The sequence below is a fragment of the Petaurus breviceps genome, unplaced genomic scaffold (genome assembly GCF_028583685.1).
Source record: "Petaurus breviceps papuanus isolate PSGF00001 unplaced genomic scaffold, PetGlider_PUasm1.0 47, whole genome shotgun sequence".
Lineage (NCBI taxonomy): Eukaryota > Metazoa > Chordata > Mammalia > Diprotodontia > Petauridae > Petaurus > Petaurus breviceps.
In genome coordinates, this window is record NW_027186349.1 from 12,149,728 (window position 1) to 12,170,506 (window position 20,779).

General features: G+C 38.4%; 1 protein-coding gene across 7 annotated transcripts in view; it reads right to left on the bottom strand.

The window, feature by feature from the left end:
* The window catches only part of TRIO (trio Rho guanine nucleotide exchange factor), a 534,181-nt gene that overhangs the window by 188,110 nt on the left and 325,292 nt on the right, over positions 1-20,779 (bottom strand). For all 7 annotated transcript variants that reach the window (XM_069101424.1, XM_069101423.1, XM_069101425.1 and 4 more), the window contains one exon: positions 17,043-17,234. In XM_069101424.1, the coding sequence (XP_068957525.1) occupies positions 17,043-17,234 (192 nt within the window). The remainder of the gene's footprint in view (positions 1-17,042; positions 17,235-20,779) is intronic.

The window sequence follows — 20,779 nt, forward strand, 5'->3', positions numbered from 1 at the left end:
GCTACTTTGGAGAATTTGTCTAGAAAACTACAAAAAAGTTATCTAAGGTCAGCTGGTAAAGGGAGTGGCCACAACAAAAGGCTTTACAATAAAAAGCAGCTGGGGTGGCCAGGTGGCACAGCGAGTAAGAGCACCAGCTCCAGTGTTGAGAAGACCTGGAGATCGAATCCCGGGCTCAGACACTTAGCACCCACCCAGAAACACCTGGCCGTGTAACCTTGAGCAAGTTACTTAACCCCAATTGCTTAGGGGCGGCCAGGTGGCTCAGCGAGTAAGAGCACCGGCTCCAGTGTTGGGACGACCTGGAGATCGAATCCCGGGCTCAGACACTCAGCACCACACCCAGAAATAACTGGCCGTGTAACCTTGAGCAAGTTACTTAACCCTGATTGCTTAATAAAAAAAAAAACAATAAAAAGCAGCTGTTAAAGAAAATGCATCCAAACAGATGTAAAGTAAGACATAAGAAAGAGATATGATAAAGAGTTGGTGGCAGAAACATTGGAAATAATGAAAACTTAGCAGTAACTAGGTACCAGGAAGCACTTCTCTGGGTTTCCTCACTCCATGGCCCAGAAACCTCTTCATCCTGAAAAATCACTTCCAGGTTTGGAATTCATATCTGAAAAAATACCCTCAGCCCCTGGAACCCCTTCTTATGATTGGATGGATATTCCCAGAACCTCCAGTTAAAAAGGGTGCCTAGGTCAGCCATCTCTTCATTTGCCACCAGGCTACACTCCTATAGACTCCTCTACTATGCCCCTCCTCTGGCATCTCCCCTCCCAGCACTGCCTCCATCTCAGCTACATTTTATGTGACTTTCCCATTAGAATGTAAGATCCTTGAGGGCAAGGATTATCTTTTTTTTTTTAAAAATATCTTCAGCATTTAGCAAAGTGTCTAGCACATAGTAGTTGTTTTTCAATTGTTTTTTCAGTCACTTCTGCATCTTCATGACCCTATTTTGGGGTTTTCTTGGCAGAGGTACTGGGGTTGTCATTTTCTTCTCCAGATTATTTTACAAATGAGAACACTGAGGCAAAGAGGGTTAAGTGACTAGTTCCAGTCACACAGCTAATAAGTGTCTGAAGCCAGATTTGAACTCAGGAAGATGAGTCTTCCTGACCCTAGCCCTTACTCTATTTAATATGCCACCTAGTTGCCCTGGCCTAGCACACAGTAAGGGTTTCATAAGTGCTTGTTGGCTTGTTATTGAGTAGAACATAATTTTAACCAGAAATAAACTGAATAAAGACAAAGATTAAAGCTATGAAATTGGCCAATCTGTCAAACCGTCTTAAATAACAGGATTATGTATCACTAACTAGTCACATAGTGACTCTAAGATGCCCAAATACCATGGAAAAAAAGAGTTCTTATGCTAGAAACAGCTGACTGAGCATATATTACACTATTAAGACAATTTCTATTTGGGACCAAAAGGAAGAAAGGGATTAAGTGGGAAGAAATAACCTTGAGATGCTGCTTGATAACAGCAGACATTACCAGTGGCATAACCCAGAGAAGTTCTCTTTTTTAGAAGGCCAATGTGATGGTCAAAGAAGTCACACTATCTAGAAACTATTCCCAGCTCTACAGTCTCTCTGAAGTTTCCTACTCTAAAAACACACAGAATATCTACCAACTTGCACTCTCAGTGCTGAGAGGCTCTACTGTAATAAGATGTGCAAAGAGGCTCTGAAAATTGTATAGTAAAATAGAAATATAAGGTAACTTATTAATATTATTCCTTAATAATATGATTCCTACCATCATTTATTGATACCTTAAGTCAGTTTCATAACATATTCTCCTACAGTTGTGTAATGGGGATTAGAAGATGGTACAGGGCTGGGAACAAACAGTTTGGGAAGATATGGAAAAGTAAAGGGGTAAAATGAAGGTCCAACTTTCTGTTGGAGGTAAAAGCAGGTAGTCCTCACTTGGCTATAACTTTTGACCCCCACCCCCACTTCCACTTCCCTCAATCTAACACTACCATGGGTACTGAAAGCTCACCATTTACTACTTTCTTTTACTATTACCATGGATAACAAAGAATTCAATGTAGTATAAAGGAAGCAATTCTGAAAGATCAACTTTTAGATGCAAAGAATGAAGTGAGACTGGAGTCCCAAGACAAAAAGCTACAGGTGGTTGGGAGGCTGTTATTTTCCTGTCTTTTAAATAAAATGGAAAGTTCCCAGGCATTATATAAAATAACAAAAGCCTGTCCCAGTTCACTTTGCATATTTGTAGAAGCTAAGGAGGAAAACTTCTTTACTTAACTCAGCAAGAATCAGTTAGATTCAAAAGTGAATGATCTTTTCTGGGAAACCTAAGCAGCTGCTGGGAAACTGATGAACAGAAAACCAATGCAAGGCCACTGAAACAATTCCAGAAACGAATCCTGGCCAAGTCCTCAATGTCACCACCTGGTTCCCTCAAATGACCTAAAAATTTCCAAAGAGACTAATAACCCAGGGCTGAAAAATGTAAAATACGGTGGAGCTAGGAAAAAGGAGATCAGGTTGCTTTTTCCTTCATTTGAAAATGTAAAGTATATTCTTTGATCATTCATGCTTTTGTAGTGCGAGAAATCCTCCTTACATGACCTAGCTCTTCTTCTAGTGTATAGAACACACAGCAATTTCAAAATGGACAGGGCTAGAAAACATCTAGCCAAGCAAGGAAAAGATAAATACTAAATACTACATTACCAGACAACTCAGATGGGCAAGCTTTTGTTATTTTTTCTTTTTATTAAAATGAAAGTTTTTTTTTTTAAAATTAAGATGAAAGGGTCCCTTCCTGCCTCCCCAACCCCCCAGGTCTAATTGATTTCAATATTACCATTCACAAATTACAAATATTAAGAGCAAGATTATATCATAGATTCAGTAATCTAGAAGGTTAAGCTTGAAATGATAGACAGACAGACTGAGACAAAGGGTAGGGAGGGAGAGACACAGAGACAGAACATTTATTTTACTATCAAGTGGGAAAACATCATAAGGAAGATGTATCCTTGTCTCTCAACACCAGAGTCAGGACTAAGTTCTAAGTGCAATTCACTTAAACTAATACATTTGTATCACCCATGCACCATTTGGAGGCACAAAAGCTTGTTATTCAAGTGACCAGATGAGGAGGTAAATAGCATGTAATCCTTGTCACAAAGTGAACGCCCGTTTTGGATTCTGGCTAATAAGTGTTGATTCCACTTTTAGTCCACAGGCTGGATAATACTCAGGCTCAGAAATGGTTGCCCCCACCCCATTTGTTGCAAATCAAGCTTATCTAATGCTGTTCCTTTCCAAGAACTATGGGTTATATGGCATGTAATGTTTATCTTTACTCTGGCCTGGAGCACACCCAAACCCCTTTATCCCTTTGTGGGATTCCCCACCTCCCACTTAAAAGCATTTCTTCAGGAATTTCAAAAACCCTAATAAGAGACAGCTGCCTTTAAGTTTTTCATAGGTTCCTTTATAGGTCAGAGCACTCATTAGGAAGACAGGCCCTTCAGTATGAGATGAGCAATGGATTTTAAAATTTATATCATTTAAATTTTTTATTACATGTTTTAAAATTCCATTTAATTAAGCTTAATTTCTCATTTGTCTGTTTTGTATATATAAGCTGAAGCCACCTGCCAGAAACTGGAGACATTTTTCACTGACCTAGAATATTAAACATTTTAATTGCTGAAATTATAAGAAATGTAATTAACAAGGGAAAAGCTATCTTTAAATACTATCAAATTTTGACTTCATGCAACATACAATCTTTTTAGAAGTGTAAAAGACGACACAGGAATCCCCCACCAAAAGGGCTTTCTTGGTGGTGTTCTTTAAGCTGGTTGCCTTAACTATGACTTCTCCAAAATTTCCCTTTTCTGGCAGGAAATCCCAATGGGAAAAGGCACTGTCTTGACCACCCTGAACATTCTGGGAACTTTAATGACAATCCTCTTCTCAAGAACATAAGCAACTATAAGGCTTTGGGGAACCACAAGTAACGGCTTCTGTTCCTCCTCAAATCCTTTGGAAACCTGACCTTTTCAATTTCACATTTATTTTACTTGTCTGGACAGTATTTGTCCAGAATCTCAGAACTGCAAGTGAACTTGGAGGCCTTCTAATACAAATAGTACCTGAAGACCTCCAGTGGGAGGAAATCACTTATCATCTGGAGCAGCTCCTCCTGCTTCTGGATAGCTCTAATTAGCAGGTAGTTTTTCCTTGGCCTGAATACTCCTCTCTTTCACTTGTCCCCATTCTTTCTAGCTCAGTCCTCTGGTACCCATAAACCAAGTCCAATCTGTCCTACTAGGAAGAGTCCATCAAATACTTAAGATCACAGCCCACAGAGCTAACAGGGAACTTAGAGGCCACTGAGTCTAAATCCTTCATTTTACTGATGAGACAAATCAGGCCCAGAGAGGTTAAATGTCTTGCCCTGCCAATAGGGGTATAAGCAGGATTCAAACTCAGGTCTTCCTGACTCCAAGTCATCTATCGGACCATCTAGCTGCTTCTGTTCTGTGCAACAGCTATCATCCTCTTTTTCTTCTCTAGGCTGAACATGCAGACAGTTTATTCAACCACTTCTATTATGACATTAACTCGTACATTGGGAGCAATATCCTAAGTCCTTTCCCCATAATAGGCTAATTTTTCCCCAAAATTATTGTCGCTATCCATGAGACCTGGGGACTCAAGACTTCCTCTTTACCTAGTACAAAGCAGCCACAAAGGGCACCGGGCACTCTCTCTAATGCCTGCCTGCTGGAAACCCACAGGCAACTCAGGGAAGGAAGCTTCATTTGGCTGATTTAGCTCCAGGTGTCTTCAGTTCTTATCCTCGTAGGCTATCCTTCTGCTATGGCTGGGTAAACCTCCTTTTGTTAACTGCTAAATGACCCACAAGTGTCTCATTCTGTTCCAATATCAAACAAAAAAAAAAACTACCTGAGGACTGACCAAAGTCAGGAGCAGCCCCGAATAATTCAAGTCCCTTCGCTATTCTGACTGTCTCCTTTTTAATTTTTTTTTTATTAATTTGTTTGTTTCCTTTTAATGTACAGGATTCAATTCCACAATTCCTCGAGTTTCACATTTTGTCCCCCTCCCTCCCCTCGCCCCCATGGTGGCATATAGTCAAGTATAGAATCTGTAAATACTTTCACATTATACATTAGTCAGGTTATAAAGACGGATTGTATCAGCTGGAATGAAAAATGGTAAAGAGGACATAAAACCAAATAAAAGAAGGTAAAAGATCAGGTATTTTGCTTCCACCTGGATATAAACTCAGTTCTTTCTAGTTCTTTCTCTGGATGTAGACATCTCTCTCCATCATGAGTCTTTTGGGATTGACTCATATCACTGCATTGCTGAGAAGAGTCCAGTCTATCAAAGTTGGTCATCTCACATATGTTGTGTCTGTAACTGTGTACAAATTTCTCCTGGTTCTACTCTTCTCACTCAGCATCAGTTTATATAAGCCTCTCCAGGTAAATATGAAGATCGCCTGCTCCTCGTTTCTCATAGTACAATAGTATTCCATAACATGCATATACCACAACTTGTTCAGCCATTCCCCAATTGCTACCACAAAAAGAGCTGCTATAAACATTTTTGTACATATGGGTCTTTTTCCCATTTCTATGATCTCTTTGGGATATAACCCTAGGAGTGGTATTGCTGGATCAAAGGGTATGAAAGTATTTATAGCCCTTTGGGCATAATTGCGCTCCAGAAAGGCTGGATCAGTTCACAACTCCACCAGCAATGCATTAGTGTTCCAATTTGCCCACATCCTCTCCAGCATTTGTCATTTTCCTGTTTTGTCATCTTAGCCAATCTGACTGGTGAGATGTGGTACCTCAGAGTTGTTTTGATTTGCATTTCTCTAATCAATAATGATTTAAAGCATTTCTTCATGTGCCTATAGATATCTTTAATTTCTTTCTCTGAAAACTGCCTGTTCATATCCTTTGACCATTTATCAATTGGGGAATAACTCGTATTCTTATAAATTTGACTCAATTCTCTCTATATTTTAGAAATGAGTCCTTTGTCAGAGACATAGGTTGTAAAGATTCTTTCCCAATTTCCCACCTCCCTCTTAATTTTGGTTACATTGGCTTTGTTTGTATGGAAGCTTTTCAATTTCATGTAGTCAAAATTATCCATTTTACATTTTATAATGTTCTCTAATTCTTTTTTAGTCATAAAGTCTTTCCCTCTTCACAAGTCTGATACGTAAACTATTCCTTGTTTTAGGAGACTGCTTACAGTATCAACATTTATACCTAGATCATGCACCCATTTAGACTTGATTTTGGTATATGGTGTTAGATAATGGTCTACGCCCAGTTTCTGCCATACTATATCCAGTTTTCCCAGCAGTTTTTGTCAAATAGTGAGTTCTAGCAACTTGTCTAGGGTCACACTGCTAGTATCTAAGGTTGGATTTGAACTGAGATCCTGCACTCTATCCACGGCACAGCCTAGCTGCCCCAAAACGTACACAGTAAGCATGAAGTAATTGCTTGTTGATTGCCTCTTGAGAAAAATAATGATTGTTTCTTGTATTGAATTATTGAATTACTGGCGCAGCTAGGTGGTGCAATGATTAGCGTACTGGCCCTGGAATCAGGAGGACCTGAATTCAAATCCAGCCTCAGACACTTAACACTTACTAGCCATGTGACTTTAGGCAAGTCACTTAACCCCAATTGCCCTGCCTTCCCCCCTGCAAAAAAAAAAAAAAAGAAAAAAAAAACTATTGAATCAGGACCAAGGTTTTTTTCCTTTTCTATTTTCTCATCCAGAAATCAACCAGTGTGGGAAATCTTGCTTACCCACACTAAAGATCTAATCAAAAGACAGTAAAAGAAATTCTAAGTTTAGGCTAATGAAAGGATTCCTTCTCATTGTGTTTACTCAGACAGGTCTGAGAACATGTGTATTCTCCCTTTCATCAGACAAGTGATATGGAAATTGATAAATCTCTTTGACCAAGACTTGGGTTATCCAAGTGACAAACCCCAAGAACTCTCATAATATAGCCCACCTCCCATTATAATATTAATTCATTAATTGTCAAGCAATCAAGAGTTGATTGCCACCCTCAGAAACACCTGTCAAGGGCATATAAACTGTGAGCCCATGGCCAGATGGGTCTTTAGCATTTGACAACCTCCTTTTATTAATAAATATGCTGGACTTATTGATAAATTAAATTACCCAGAAACTATGTCTCTCAAACTTTTTAAATGTCACACCCTATCATCCCTAGGTTAGATATCTTTTCTACTTGGTCTCATTTGCCAATTTGGGCAGCATGTCATCTATGCATTTAGGTCACTGACAAAAATGTTTAAGTAGCACAGGGACATTTCACTGGAGGGGGAAAGGCAAGGCAACTAGTGTTAAATGACTTGCCCAAGGTCACACAGCTAGTAAGAGTTAAGTGTCTGAGGGTAGATTTGAACTCAGGCCCTCCTGACTGCAGGGCTGATGGTCTTTTCACTGTGCCACCAAGTTGCCCCCTCTAATTACATTCTTGTCTAGCCCAATATTATCCCATTTTTTTTTTGCAAGAATAACATGAAAGACTTTTGTCAGTGCTTTGCTAATATCTAGGTAAACTATAACTATGGCATTTTCTTGACTGACAAGCTTTGTAACCCTCTCCAAAAAGGAAATAGAGTTATTCTGGCATGCCCTGTTCTTGATAGCTTCATTAGTCACTGCCAGTAATTTGTATGCAGGTTTAAGGCATACAAACATAGGAAACTATCTCAGAGAAGCATGTGGCCAAAAGGTTTTAAATTGGTGAGCCCATTTAAAACATTTAAAAACAGTAACACACAGATTAAAAAAACTTGACAGCATGATAAAATAAGGGAGGCTTGGTTCCTAATAGTTGTTTTACCTATAAGTTTACTGTTTATTGATTTCTATTTTTTTTAAACCCAGTACTAACTGTGAAGTAGGAACACTGGAACCAGGAGAAAGTCTTTGCTTCAGCATTTTGCAATCTAATCAAACACTGATAATCCACAGGCCTGAAGATCAAGCAGCTATAAAGCGGAGCAACCTTGTATTAAGACAAAAGCTTATTTCACTACAGGTCCTATATTTCAAAATGTAGTATCCTGGCTAACACATCAAATACTATTCTCCTGATGACCAAAACACACCCCTGAAGGTGACTTTCATTTTATTGCTTTCACGTAGATGGGCCAGAGAGATGTAGGCTACAAGGAATATTAATAGATACTTTTATTTACATCATAAGGCTAGAGACAGGTTTTAGATTAGGGTATTCTCTGATTAGTTGCTTATTTTGTTATGTGCCTTTGTAGCCAAAGATATAATGATTATTGCTGATGAAGGCCCTACCCATTAAAAGCACCTGACTGACATTCCTTGATCTGGACCAACTGAGTCTATATAAAAGGGAAAGGAGAGAATAAGCAAGGAATGAAAGAAAGGGAAAAGTAATAAATAGGAGAGATAGAGAGAAAAAGAAATGTAATAGGTAGAGAAAGAAGCAATAGGGACACAAAGAAAGAAAGCACCCTCAAGAGATCCAGTCCTCTTTTAGACAGGAAAGAGACAGTGTAATTGAGAGCAAATATTCATTCAGTCAACTAAGGGACATCTGGGGCCCTTCCATCCACAATTCAACTGAACTATCTTTTATGCATTATTTCCCACATTAAAATGTGAGCTCCTAAAGCAGGTCTCACTTTTAAAATTTCTATACCTAGTGCTTGCCACATAATAAGCATTAAATAAATGCATTTTTATTCGATTTCATTCATTCATTAAAGAAGTGTGCATGTTTTCCCTGATCTACATTATGATAGTGGTATGAAAGAGATGAGAACAAAACAAGAATATAGGCTGAGGTGGAGTACAGATAGAAGTGGGGAGGGCATCTCTCTGTAACATCCTTTTAGTATAAGACTAACTAAGCAAAACAAAATACTCACATTTATTGTTGTTAAGTCATTTCTCACTCTCCATGACCCCACTTGGGATTTTTGTGGCAAAGATACTGGAGTGGTTTGCCATTTTCTTCCCCAGCTCATTTTACAGATGAGAAACTGAGGCTCACAAGGTAAAGTGACTTGCCCAGGGTCCCACAGCTAGTAAGTGCCAGAGGCCAGATTTGAAGTCAGGAAGAACAATCTTCCTGACTTTAGACTTTGCACTCTATCCACTGTACCACCTAGCTGCTCAGACAAAACACTCACCAATTTTTAAAAGAAAGGGAGAGAAAAAGAAATAATGAACCACACGAGAAAAAAAATCAAAACCATAAATGAGAGGTCCAAAAGAAAAACAAGGTAAAGGAAGAAAAGATAACATAAAGAGAATGAATATATTTGAAAGAATACAGAACAGAATGAATCTGATAAAAACACAATAAGTGATGATAGACATAAGTGGTAAAATACCAAGGAAGAAAACCCAATGTCTCAGAAATAGAATTTCTGGACAGATTTAGCCATATCTGACTAACTTCAAAAAACAAAATGCATACCAAAAAAAAAAAATCTTGCTTTTAAGAATTAAGAACAGGGCATTCTCTATTGCTGGGACTTGAACAAGGCAGGCAAAGAATCTCCATCAATTTCTGTTAGGAGGAAAGACCAAAGAAAGGGTGGAGGTAGGGAAGGAAGGGGTGTTGTAAAGTGTTCCCTAAACTGCTTACTAAAAAGGGAGTGAGTAATTACACAGAAACCCCATTTTATGACTCTTCCCATAAACCATGAGCATATTTTAACTTAACTTATCTTGCCTTATATGAATCAGTGTCAGACCTGGAGCTGAAGGGAGTTGCTGAGTCCAACCACTTAATTTTACAGATAAAAAAACTGAGGCACAGAGGAGGTTCATTAGTGGGATTTGAATCCAGGGCTTCTAGACTCCACATCCAGTATATAGCTCTTCTTCTCAATCTAAAACCTCTCCCAACACCTAGACTTGCTCACATCCTCTTCTAGCTCCCCCTTTCTCAATGGATATACTCCATGTGAAAACTCTTCTCTTAACTTTCTAGCAATTAGATCATCAGTGTTAAGTTTTTTAGAAATAGGAAAAATGATAAAAAAAAAAAATGCTTTAAGAAAATCAGAATTTTAAAAGTATTCCTTTATCTTGGATCTGTAAGTTAGTTTGGAACAATGAGGAAAGGACTGGATTTATAGCCAGAGTTTTATCCAGGTTTGGCCACTTATTATATGGATGATCTTGGGGAAATCATTTAAGGTCTCCAGGGTTCGGTTTTCGCATCTAAAAATGTGAGAGGGTTGGAATAAGGTGCTATTCAACTCTCAGTTTATGATCCAAAGACACCCACAGTAATAATTTTATAATGGTGAGTTTTTCCAGTTCTAAATCGGACCCCACTCCCACCTCTGGCCTGTGGCTTCAGTGATGAGAAGCAGTAGGGATCTAAATAGGGTGCCTCTAAGACATGCTGGCTGTGTGACTCTGGACAATTAAGGACAACAGTTACAGATCTGTGGCTGATCTACTTAGGGCTGGCTTAAAAAAATAAGAACTGCAAGTAAAGGAAACTCTCTTCCAGTGAAGGTCAGCAACTACGCTTAACAATTCGGAGAGCTGCTTGGGACACGGAGAGTTTAAGTAACCTCCTCGGGGTCACGAAGCTACTATGTGTCAGAGGTGGGTCTCTGTCCACTCTCTGTCCAGGGGGGGTCTAACTCAAATAGAAACAGGGAACACTAAACAGTAATTTATGACGCCTGAAGGCCACAAACTGACTTAGAAACCATACGTTAACATTTTTGCTGTTCAGTCCTTTCAGTCATGTCTGACTCTTTGTGACCTCATTTGGGTTTTTCTTGGCAGAGATACTGGAGTGGTTTGCCTTTTGCTTCTCTATTTCATTTGACAGATGAAGAAACTGAGGCAAACAGGGTTAAGTGATTTGTCCAGGGTCACACAGTTAAATAGTCATCTTCAGTCATAATGATGAATATCTGGTCACTGGATCCAGATGGCTTTGGAGGAGAAAGTGAGGCTGGTGACCTTGCACAGCCCTCCCTACCTCCCTCTTATCAAAGTCAACTTCAAGTCATGTCATCATTTCTCTGATGTCATGGTCCTCTTTGCAAACAAAGGGCAAACACAACCTGTGAGTAGACTGAGCTGCCTGAATGAGGACCTAGCTAGTTCATCCTCTCCCTCTCCTCTCCAACATTATAAATAATTATACCTAAATAACACTGACTATATTCTACTGAATTTTTATTTTTTTTGCTAAGTATTTCCCCTGTACCACATCACCCTACCTCTACTCCATCAGAGAGAAAAAAGAGTCTTTGAGCAGATACCACTGAGCTAAGCTTAGTGTATTTTCTTTCATCTATCTTTGCAGTTTTGTAGTATCAATACTGCATGCTCTTCTGAGAACAAGAAACTGACTATCTGAAACATTCGGAAGTTCTTTACCTAGAGGAAGGAAGCAATGGAACATACAAAACCATACCTAAAACAGCTGGTAGCCGGGGTTAATTTCTGTAGTAGTCTGGATAAGAAAGCCTTTGGCACTTAACTCTATGGGGCTCCAAATGCTAGTGTAGGGCAAACCTGCATTTCCTAGCCTCATATCTCCTTGGTTTTAAATTATATGCTCTTCCCAGGAGGAATTGGTCCACATTTTTCAACTGGTCTACTTTTACACTGTCTGTCTTTAATGATATTGTGGTGAAAACACATTTAATTAGTCTTTTGCTTCTATTTTATTTTTCTTCACTTCTTAATTTCTTCTTAAGCTAATTAGGGTAGCAGCTTTGCTATATGAGTTCAAAACATGATTCCTGAAAGATGTGCTTAAAAAAAAATCAAAACAACCAACAACTTCTGCTTATAAAATACAAATACAAAGAAATATTTACTTTCTTCCACAAACACCGCACCCCCCCCCCCAATCCCCCATCTAGCCTTCACTACAGAGATTCCTATGGCAATGGGAACCTTATATAAACAAACAAAAAAAAAAGTATAGAAAAACCTTTGGGTATCAAGGAAAAAAAATCTAACTAAAGACTGATTGTCTCTAACAAGGAGTCAAATAGTATCTAGGGGAATAGTGCCTATGTCAACTTCCCTAAATTTCTGCACTATAAAAATAAATCTATACTTTTGTAAATTTTACTTGGCAATTCTTATCCACTTTATTTCCAAATTCTTACTTGGCCATCAATCTGACCAAAATGGCCATTTCTTGGGAACCCTGATAACTCTGAAGTCCCCGAGAGCCACATAAAATTACAGAATGAATGAGCCTGAGAATTCCACCATAAGTAAACATACGAGATCTAAAGGGGGGTGGAGTGGGGGTGAATACTTAACCTTTATAGGTAGGTCCAAGTCTTGGGGCAGTTTCAGGATAATTGGTTAATTCTGGACTTAAAAAAAAAAATCATACCAGTTGCCTACTGACTATATTGGTTTCTAAAGTTTAAAAGCCAAATGAAATGAAGTATAACTTCACTTAAAATTTATTTCCTAACATATATTGTTAAAGTAGTTTGCAAATCAGAATTACTTTGGCATCAGAGATAATTCACACCTACATTGGAACACTATTGCTGTTGTAAAGATAAATAGATGCAAACACACACAAAGTTTTTTTTTTCCTTTTTCTTTTGAAAACTACTGATAAGGTCAAAGAAAAAAAAATTATAGAACTAACATTATGAAGTACCTTCTCATGGTAATGATTCATTCTAACAGAAAGTTAAATGCCAGGCTGATGTAGTAAGACAAGTACAAGACATGTGGTCAGAAACCTGTGCTTAAGTTCCTGTCTTTCCACTTTTTAGTTGCTTGAATTTAAAATAGGCTTCTCTGAACCTCAATTTCCTCATCCATAAAATGGGGATAATAACATACCACTTACAGTAATGTTGTTTTGGGACTCCAATTAGATAATACTTTTTTTCTTTCAGTGCCTCCAAATGGAAGCTATTGTCATTATTGCTACCATTAATGTACCACTACTATAAACAACTCAATAAGCATTGTAAAGACAACGTGCTAGTCCATAAGGATGAAAAAAAATGGCATAGTTTCTACTCTTGAAAAGTTTACACTACTAGTGGAGTTAAAACATATACAGAAAGCATTATAATCTAGGGCAGAACATGATGGAGTTAAAGGTGAGATTCAGAGAAATGTTCGAAGAAAAGTCGAGAAGGGAGATAGCATTTCATTTGGGGGAATCAGGAAAGGTTTCATGCAGGGCAGAGCACCTGAGCTGAGGTATGAAAGCTGAGTAGGATTTCAATAGGCAGAGATTCAGAAAACGCATTCCAGGCACCAAGGACGCAGCCAACACAAAGGCATAGACAACAGGTTGCAACTAGTAGTCCAATGAGGCCACAATGTAGAGTGGGTGAAGGTGGATGAATGAGGCAAGTAAGGCTGGTTGGATCCAGTGCTAATGTCGTAAAGAGGTTCTCTGATGTGTTAGTGCCCTCTCCCACAAAATTGCCTGGTATTTCTTTTTGTCGTTACTTACATGTGTGCATCTCACTTCCCTGGACAGTGTTAGTTCCCGAGAGTACGGCACTACCTAACAGTTATAACTAGCTAGCTGTTTCATTTTTTAGTAGTTAGTTACCCCTAGTGCCCAGCACAGCACTTGGTACAAAATTGGCCTGTTCAGTGACTGACTTTATAACACAGAGCAATCTTTAATTAATTAATTTTACAGTGTCTCTCTTTGTCATCTATTCTAAAGATATTTATTTAATTCCTCTCCCCTAATCTGCTCTAGTCAGCAATCACAGAATATGATAGTTGGATAGTTAAAGATCACCCAGTCTAACACCCTCATTTTATAGTTGAGCTAACTGAGACACAGAAAGATGAAGTACCTTGTACAAAATTTCTAATTTATGTGGGAGACCTCTTTTGGACTATTCGTCCATTGTCCTTCCCACTACCCTCCATTTCTGCCCCCAACATGTCCTTGTCTGATGGTGTCCCCTAGTGGTTAGCATGAAGAACTTCCTGACAATTTCTTCCTCATCTTCTAGAGAGATATGTTAGGTGGTACTGGTCAGGTCTGACTCTTCATGACCCCATTTAGGTTTTGTTTTGTTTTTTTTTTGGCAAAGATACTGGCTGGAATGGTTTGCCATTTCCTTCTCCAGCTCGTTTAACAGATGAGAAACTGAGGCAAACAGGGTTAAATAACTTGCCCAGGGTCACACAGATGGTAAGTGTCTGAGCATGGATTTGAACTCAGGAAGATGAGTCTTGCTGACTTCAGGCCCGGCATCAGAGGGCCTCTAAATGTGGGAAGACCTGGGTACAAATTCTGCCTTTGACCCATACCAAGCTGGAGGAACCACAGACAAGCCATCTAACCACTAAGCATTGACGGTGATTCTCCAACAATAAAAATTTCAGAAAAGCTACTGATCTTAAGGTAGTTTCCAAATCGGGGCTCCTTATAGATGAAATCACAGATCTAGATTTTTTTTTTAAATTCCCTTCCTCACTAGCCCCTGGTGACAGTTATAAAGCAGTCATGCTCTCAGATCTCAGTTCCCTTGCTTGTAATTTCTCATACACAAACCCTAGTTTAAAATAAACTTCCTTTTTCTCTCACTACCATCTCTTGCCAGTTACTTCTTTCCATTTCTACTCTTCAAAGAGACAGCTAACCAGGGCAAATAAACATGAATATTGCTAAGGATATTGATATTTCTTGTCACAGGAAAAAGAAAAGGCAAAGTTTTGAAGTGAAATTAGAATAATGAGGAACCAATGCCACAATCTCTGAAACTCTTGAAAGTTTATAGAAATACCCTGAGGCATCTCCACAAAAGTTTCTATCTACTTCCTTATTTTCCTCTGAACTTGCTTTTATTCTCTCTCATACATCAACTTTCAAGATAAAGTTTAAAAACCAAAACTCTAAAACTATCTTCCTACTAGTTTTTGTAGGATCATAGACTTAGAATAAGAGATTACTATTTTTAAATTTTGTTTGTTAGTATTTTGTTATTTTCTATGGTTTTTTTTTCCTTTTGGAGGGGGGAGGGCAAGGCAATTGGGGTTAAGTGGCCCAAGGTCACACAGCCAGTAAGTGTTAACTGTGTGAGGCTGGATTTGAACTTAGGTCCTTCTGACACCAGGGTCGGTGTTCTATTCACTGTGTCATATAGCTGCCCCTATTTTCTACTGTTTTTTAAAACTGTAAATGCAAAGTATTTGCAGTTTTATCATGTGGACAAATAGCCTTTTGCTATTCTGGGAATATCACTAGCAAGTATGATATTTTTCAAGGGGAAAAATATCTTCTGAGTACTTAAGTAGTGACTTAAAAATAAAATTTGGAATATAACCCATTTCAAATGTAGGGGTTTTTTAGAGTGTTATTTTAATTATTTAATTCCAAAGTTTATATTTCTGAAAATATTTTGTAGATCATGGGCCTTAAGAGCTGCAAATAATTATACAAACCACCCTGTCCAACTATCTCCCCTTTTTCTACAGATGAGAAAATTGAGCCTCAGTTTCTTTATCATAAATGGGAATAATATTGTAGTGTTTATTTCACAATGTTATGTGAGGGTCAAATGAGATATATGTAGAGCATTTTGTGACAAAAGCTTAAAGAGTAATATAAATGTCACCTATCATCATTATCATCTCCTCAGTTTACAGATGAGGAAAAGGTCACATAAGTAATGGTCCCTCAGAAAATCATGGCCAGATCTTGCTCTTTTATTCAGATGATTTCTCCTTAATGTTACTATGTCACCCAAAATCTGTTCAAATCTCACAATCTTTCTGACTTTAGTGTGTCTTAATCCTGAAAGGAGACTTGGATGGTATCTCATTCCCCATTCATACAGTACTATAAAACAACAGAGTCCTTTCATGACGTAGGAAAATTTTCCATCCCTCACAATTATCAAAATCTGAAATCACTGGAAGTGACACAGTGAGGCGGTTAGCCTCTGTTTTGCCTGTACTCATTTTTGGCATTCTAAAATTTCACTGAATTTAATTTTTAGTTTGAAAAGGAACTTATTCATACCCTGTTCTCCTAGAAAGGGGGAAAAATTCCATAGAAAAGAATTCCTCCTGGAAAACAACAGTTGAAAAAAATGTCAAACTGCATCTTCATCTCCAATTGCTAATATGATTCCCATTCCCTGGGCTGATGGGAACATGTAAAAGATCATTTTCCTCCAAAAGAACAAAAATGCAATGAAATTAAAACGTAAACCCTATGATTAACACAAGACAACTTGTTAGGCCTTCCAATTAGCTTTATATAAAGAGTCAGAAAAACATGAACTCAGTCTTTGTCATGTGCTAAATAATATATTACATAGCTCTCCCCAACCATTCTTCTCCCCTTACTGCTCTAACAGGTTCACTAGAAGAAATCTAAAAAATAAATAGTGAGTTGGCAAGTCAAGATCACTAAGTTAACCTTAACTTCTCTACATTCTCTTAGATGGATCCCTTTATACTTTTAATACTGGGCGGCATTTGACCGAGAGCTACTTGGTGTGATAAAATCTGAAGGCCATCATGATTTCAGCCGTATCACTAAGATTCAAACTCTTATTAAAAACAAACTTAGAATAACTAACTCTTCATATCAAGCATCCTCTTTCTGTTTCTGTTTTAGATGTTCTTCCCTTTTCCTTCAATCTCTGTCCCCCAGACCCACCACTCCTTAAAAAGGCATGTATTACATTCTTGTTTGAATGCATCAACTGGAAGAGATCTACCAATAATCCTGGTCTCCATATAAAGATGTGAGTGATGAGAATGGAATTAAACCATATCAGATGATACAATTCATGATCTACAACCCAAAGACCATCACTTTTCTAATCCACTTTCACGAACTACACTCCAAAAAGATTTAAATTTGCTTCTAGAAAGGGTGATTTTTTTGCATCCAGTTATAAATTTACATTAGAGATACTCTGGCTACAGATGCCTTACCTCCTTTACATGCGTATGAAAAGAAACAGACATGTCCAACAAGATCTTGCGCTGCTCAACCCGACGAACAAAATCTTGTATCCGGTCTTCAAGCTGGTGGGCTGCCTGATAAATCTCTTCTGGGTCACATTCTCCAGTCTGAGCTAGTTGTTCAGCCGCTTCTAGTAATTTATCAGCATTGGTGTATGTGTTCTGTATGAGAGAGCATGCAGAAAAACAAAAATAAACATTAAATAAAAACAAACTAATAGGGGTAGAAGCCAGGAGACAAGAAGAGTCATTCAAGTGGTCAAGTTTTGATATTTCTGTAATTCTAATAGGAAAGAAATACTGGAAACACTAAAGTCGTAAGCCACTGAAATCATTCATCAATAACCTTTTCATTATCCTGACATTAAGTAGCTAAGTATCTGATGCTCTCACAAAGGTCTTCCATATTGAGCAATAAAGAGGATCCACTGGTTCAGCTGTACCCTTAAAGGACCAAATAATAAAATGCCTCCTTGCAACTGAACAGACAGCAGCCAACATATAGGAATGAGCAGTGAAATGTCTACTTCACTTTTTTTTCCTTCCAGTTTCATAACAGTATAAAGGGCTCTAATTTTGTTCTTTTTTGGGTGGTGTATGTGTCTCTATGGTAATTCCCAAGATGCTGGTTAGACAGTTAAGTTCCCCAAATATCTGCTCCTACTCTTCCCATGTGCATAAAGTTTCAGTGAGCTTTGCCTTTCCTTGTGGCTGAACATAAAGGTTCTAATTGCAGTATCAGTATGTACCATCTTTTCCCCAGGTTATTTTTTTTTTAAAGATTTAAAAATTAAGTTGAAAAACACTTTAATATTCACTCTGAAAACAGATTCCATGTGATTCTTGGGAAACTGGAGCTTGCTGTCTGGTCTTACACATTAAACAGCCCCGACTAAGTCCCCTCACTGGTGAAGTAGGCTAAGAGTGCGAGTGTCCACTGGGAGGAGCAGTTGAGACGGGATTTTGAAATGAATGAGTTGGAGGCGCCTAACATTCCACAGAGAGCAGATTTAAGGACTGCAGGCAAGTTAAGGAGTTAATTCTGATTGGGAGGCAAAAAGAACATGAACATTCTACAGATCAGAAGCAGAGCTGAAATCAAGGGGCTTTTTTGTTTTTTAAAAAAGTACATAGAGTAAGAATATTTTAGATAGAGTAGAATTAGTCAAATAAAAATTGAGAGACTTTAGCACTAATGTGGGTGATACTATGGAAAAGAACCAAGTAAAAAGGAAAATGCAAAAATGCATTATCCTCTTCAGCTACATTAAAAGAAAGAAGGTTTCACATTCACTTTCAAGTTACAAAGTCTTCTATGTTTATGTTTCCTACGTATTCTCCCCTTCTCCAGACTGCCCCAACCCAATTTAATTCCAAATTAACAAAAAAAAAAAAAAATGATGATAAAAAAAATTAGAACTCATTTTGCATCAACATTCTAGTAATATCTGGCATCACAGAGTCCCTAATAATATGATACTATTGAGGATAAAGATCGTGATATCTGTGATCATTCTTTGGAGTTATGATTTCATTTTATAAGCTTTAAAAGCACAAGATAAGGTTACGTGAACTTTGAATAAAATGTAATATACTTGATAAAAGTTATATTGAAAGAAAGCATGGGGTAATGGCTAAAGAACTAGTTACAGGCTCAAAGAGTCCTGGGGTCAAGGCCTCTGAAATGTACTTGGCTTGGTCACCCTTAGCAAATCACAACCTCTTGGGTACACCAGGTAATTCTCTAAGGCAGGGCTTCTTAGCCTTTCTTATGGCATGGCCACTTCTGGCACTCTGGTGAAGCCTATGGACCCCTTCTCAGAATGTCTGTAAAGCACAAATTATGTAGGACTGCAAAGGAAACTGATAATGTTGAAATACAGTTGTCAACATAATTTTTTTTAAGTCACAGAACACAAGTTAAGAGCCTCTAATCTAAAGATAAATGCTGAAGAGAAGGTGCTGACTTGGAATGGTAGAGGGAACTCCCTACATTCATCAAACCACAGGTCCACTGCAAAATGAACATCAATTACTATACAATACAGGGCAGATTAGCAGCTTGCCTAATTCTCAAATGTTTGGAATAATAATGTTCTACACATACGGGAGTCATTAAGGCTGCTCCAAGGGCCAGGTTATCCCCATTCCGTATCCAATGTAACACCAGACTAGGTGCCATCTCTCTTCTGATGAATCTGGTGACTAGAAGAAGCCTCATAATTACTTTGAAAAAAGGAAAACAAACTAAACCAACGGGGAGTAACGATTCAAAAGTGTTTCTATTATCAATCCCAGCATACTTCCCAGCATACTTGAGATATTTTAACATACTCTTACGGGTCAACAATATAATATGGGTATATTGTAGTCTATCTATCACATTTTGTTATGATGCTGTTGACCCACAGTCAAACCATTGTCCAGCTATTATGCTAGGTGCTGCAGATACAGACTCTACGATCCAGTGACGGTGGCTTCCTTGTCAGTCAGTCAGTCAGATCAGTCAGTAAACAAGTATTTATTAAGTACCTACTAGGTGCCGGATAGGGACAGCTAGGTGATGAAATGGATAGAGTGCTGGGGGTGGAGTAAGGAAGACTCATCTTCATGGGTTCAAATCTAATCTCAGACATTTATTAATCGTGTGATCCTGGGCAAGTCACTTAACCCTGTCTGCCTCAGCTCCTCATCTGTAAAACCACCCCATTGTCTTTGCCAAGAAAACCCCAAATGGGCTCATAAAGAGTCAGACACAACTGAAACTGAACAAAACATGCCAAACATCATGCTAACTACTGGGGATGCAAAGAGAGGCGTCCTCTGCTCTCAAGGAGTTATAATCTAACAGGGAAGACAATAGGCAAACAACAATGTGCAAACAAGACAGGGTAAACTGGAGATAAGCAGGAGAGGGAAGATATTAAGAAGGAGGAGGACTGGGGAGGTCTCCTTGCAGGTGAGATTTTAGCTGGAACTTGAAGGGAGCCAAGAGGCAGAGAGAAGGAAGGAAAGTTCTAGGTGTGGGAGACAGCCAAGAAAAATGCTCAGAGTCGGCAGACAGATTGTCTTGTTCAAAGAATAGCTAGGAGGCTGGTGTCCCTGGACTGCAAAGTATGTGGTGGGGCCCAAAGTGTAAGAGGATTATTTGGAGGTCATATTTTTTAAGTCTTGGCTCAAACTGAGTCTTTGAAGATTGGCTTTGATGAAGCGTTTTGTGCTTTCTCCTTCTGTTCCTCTTACTAGGCTGGCCTCACTTATCTCATCTTCTGCAAGAAGTCTTTCTCCCCTTCCCCCACCTCCATTTATTTATTTAATTTATGGAACAAAACAAGCATTTCCATAACATAGTATAATAAAAAAGATGACTGCACATGAAACTGCAAACTGTACAACTTGCAATTCCTTTTAAGTATATAATAAAGTTATCATATAAATCTTTTTTTCCCCTTCTCCTATGATGGTACACTACAATGCTATAAGAAATTGTAAGCTCAATGATATTAGAAAAAGATGAAAAGGGACAGCTAAGGTGGCACAATGGATAAAGCCTAAGTCCTGGAGTCAGGAGGACCTGAGTTCAAATGTAGTCTCAGACATTGACATTTACTATCTGTGTGACCCTGGACAAGTCACTTAACCCTTATTGAAAAGGAAGGAATGAAAAAAGGAAGGAAGGAAGGAAGGAAGGAAGGAAGGAAGGAAGG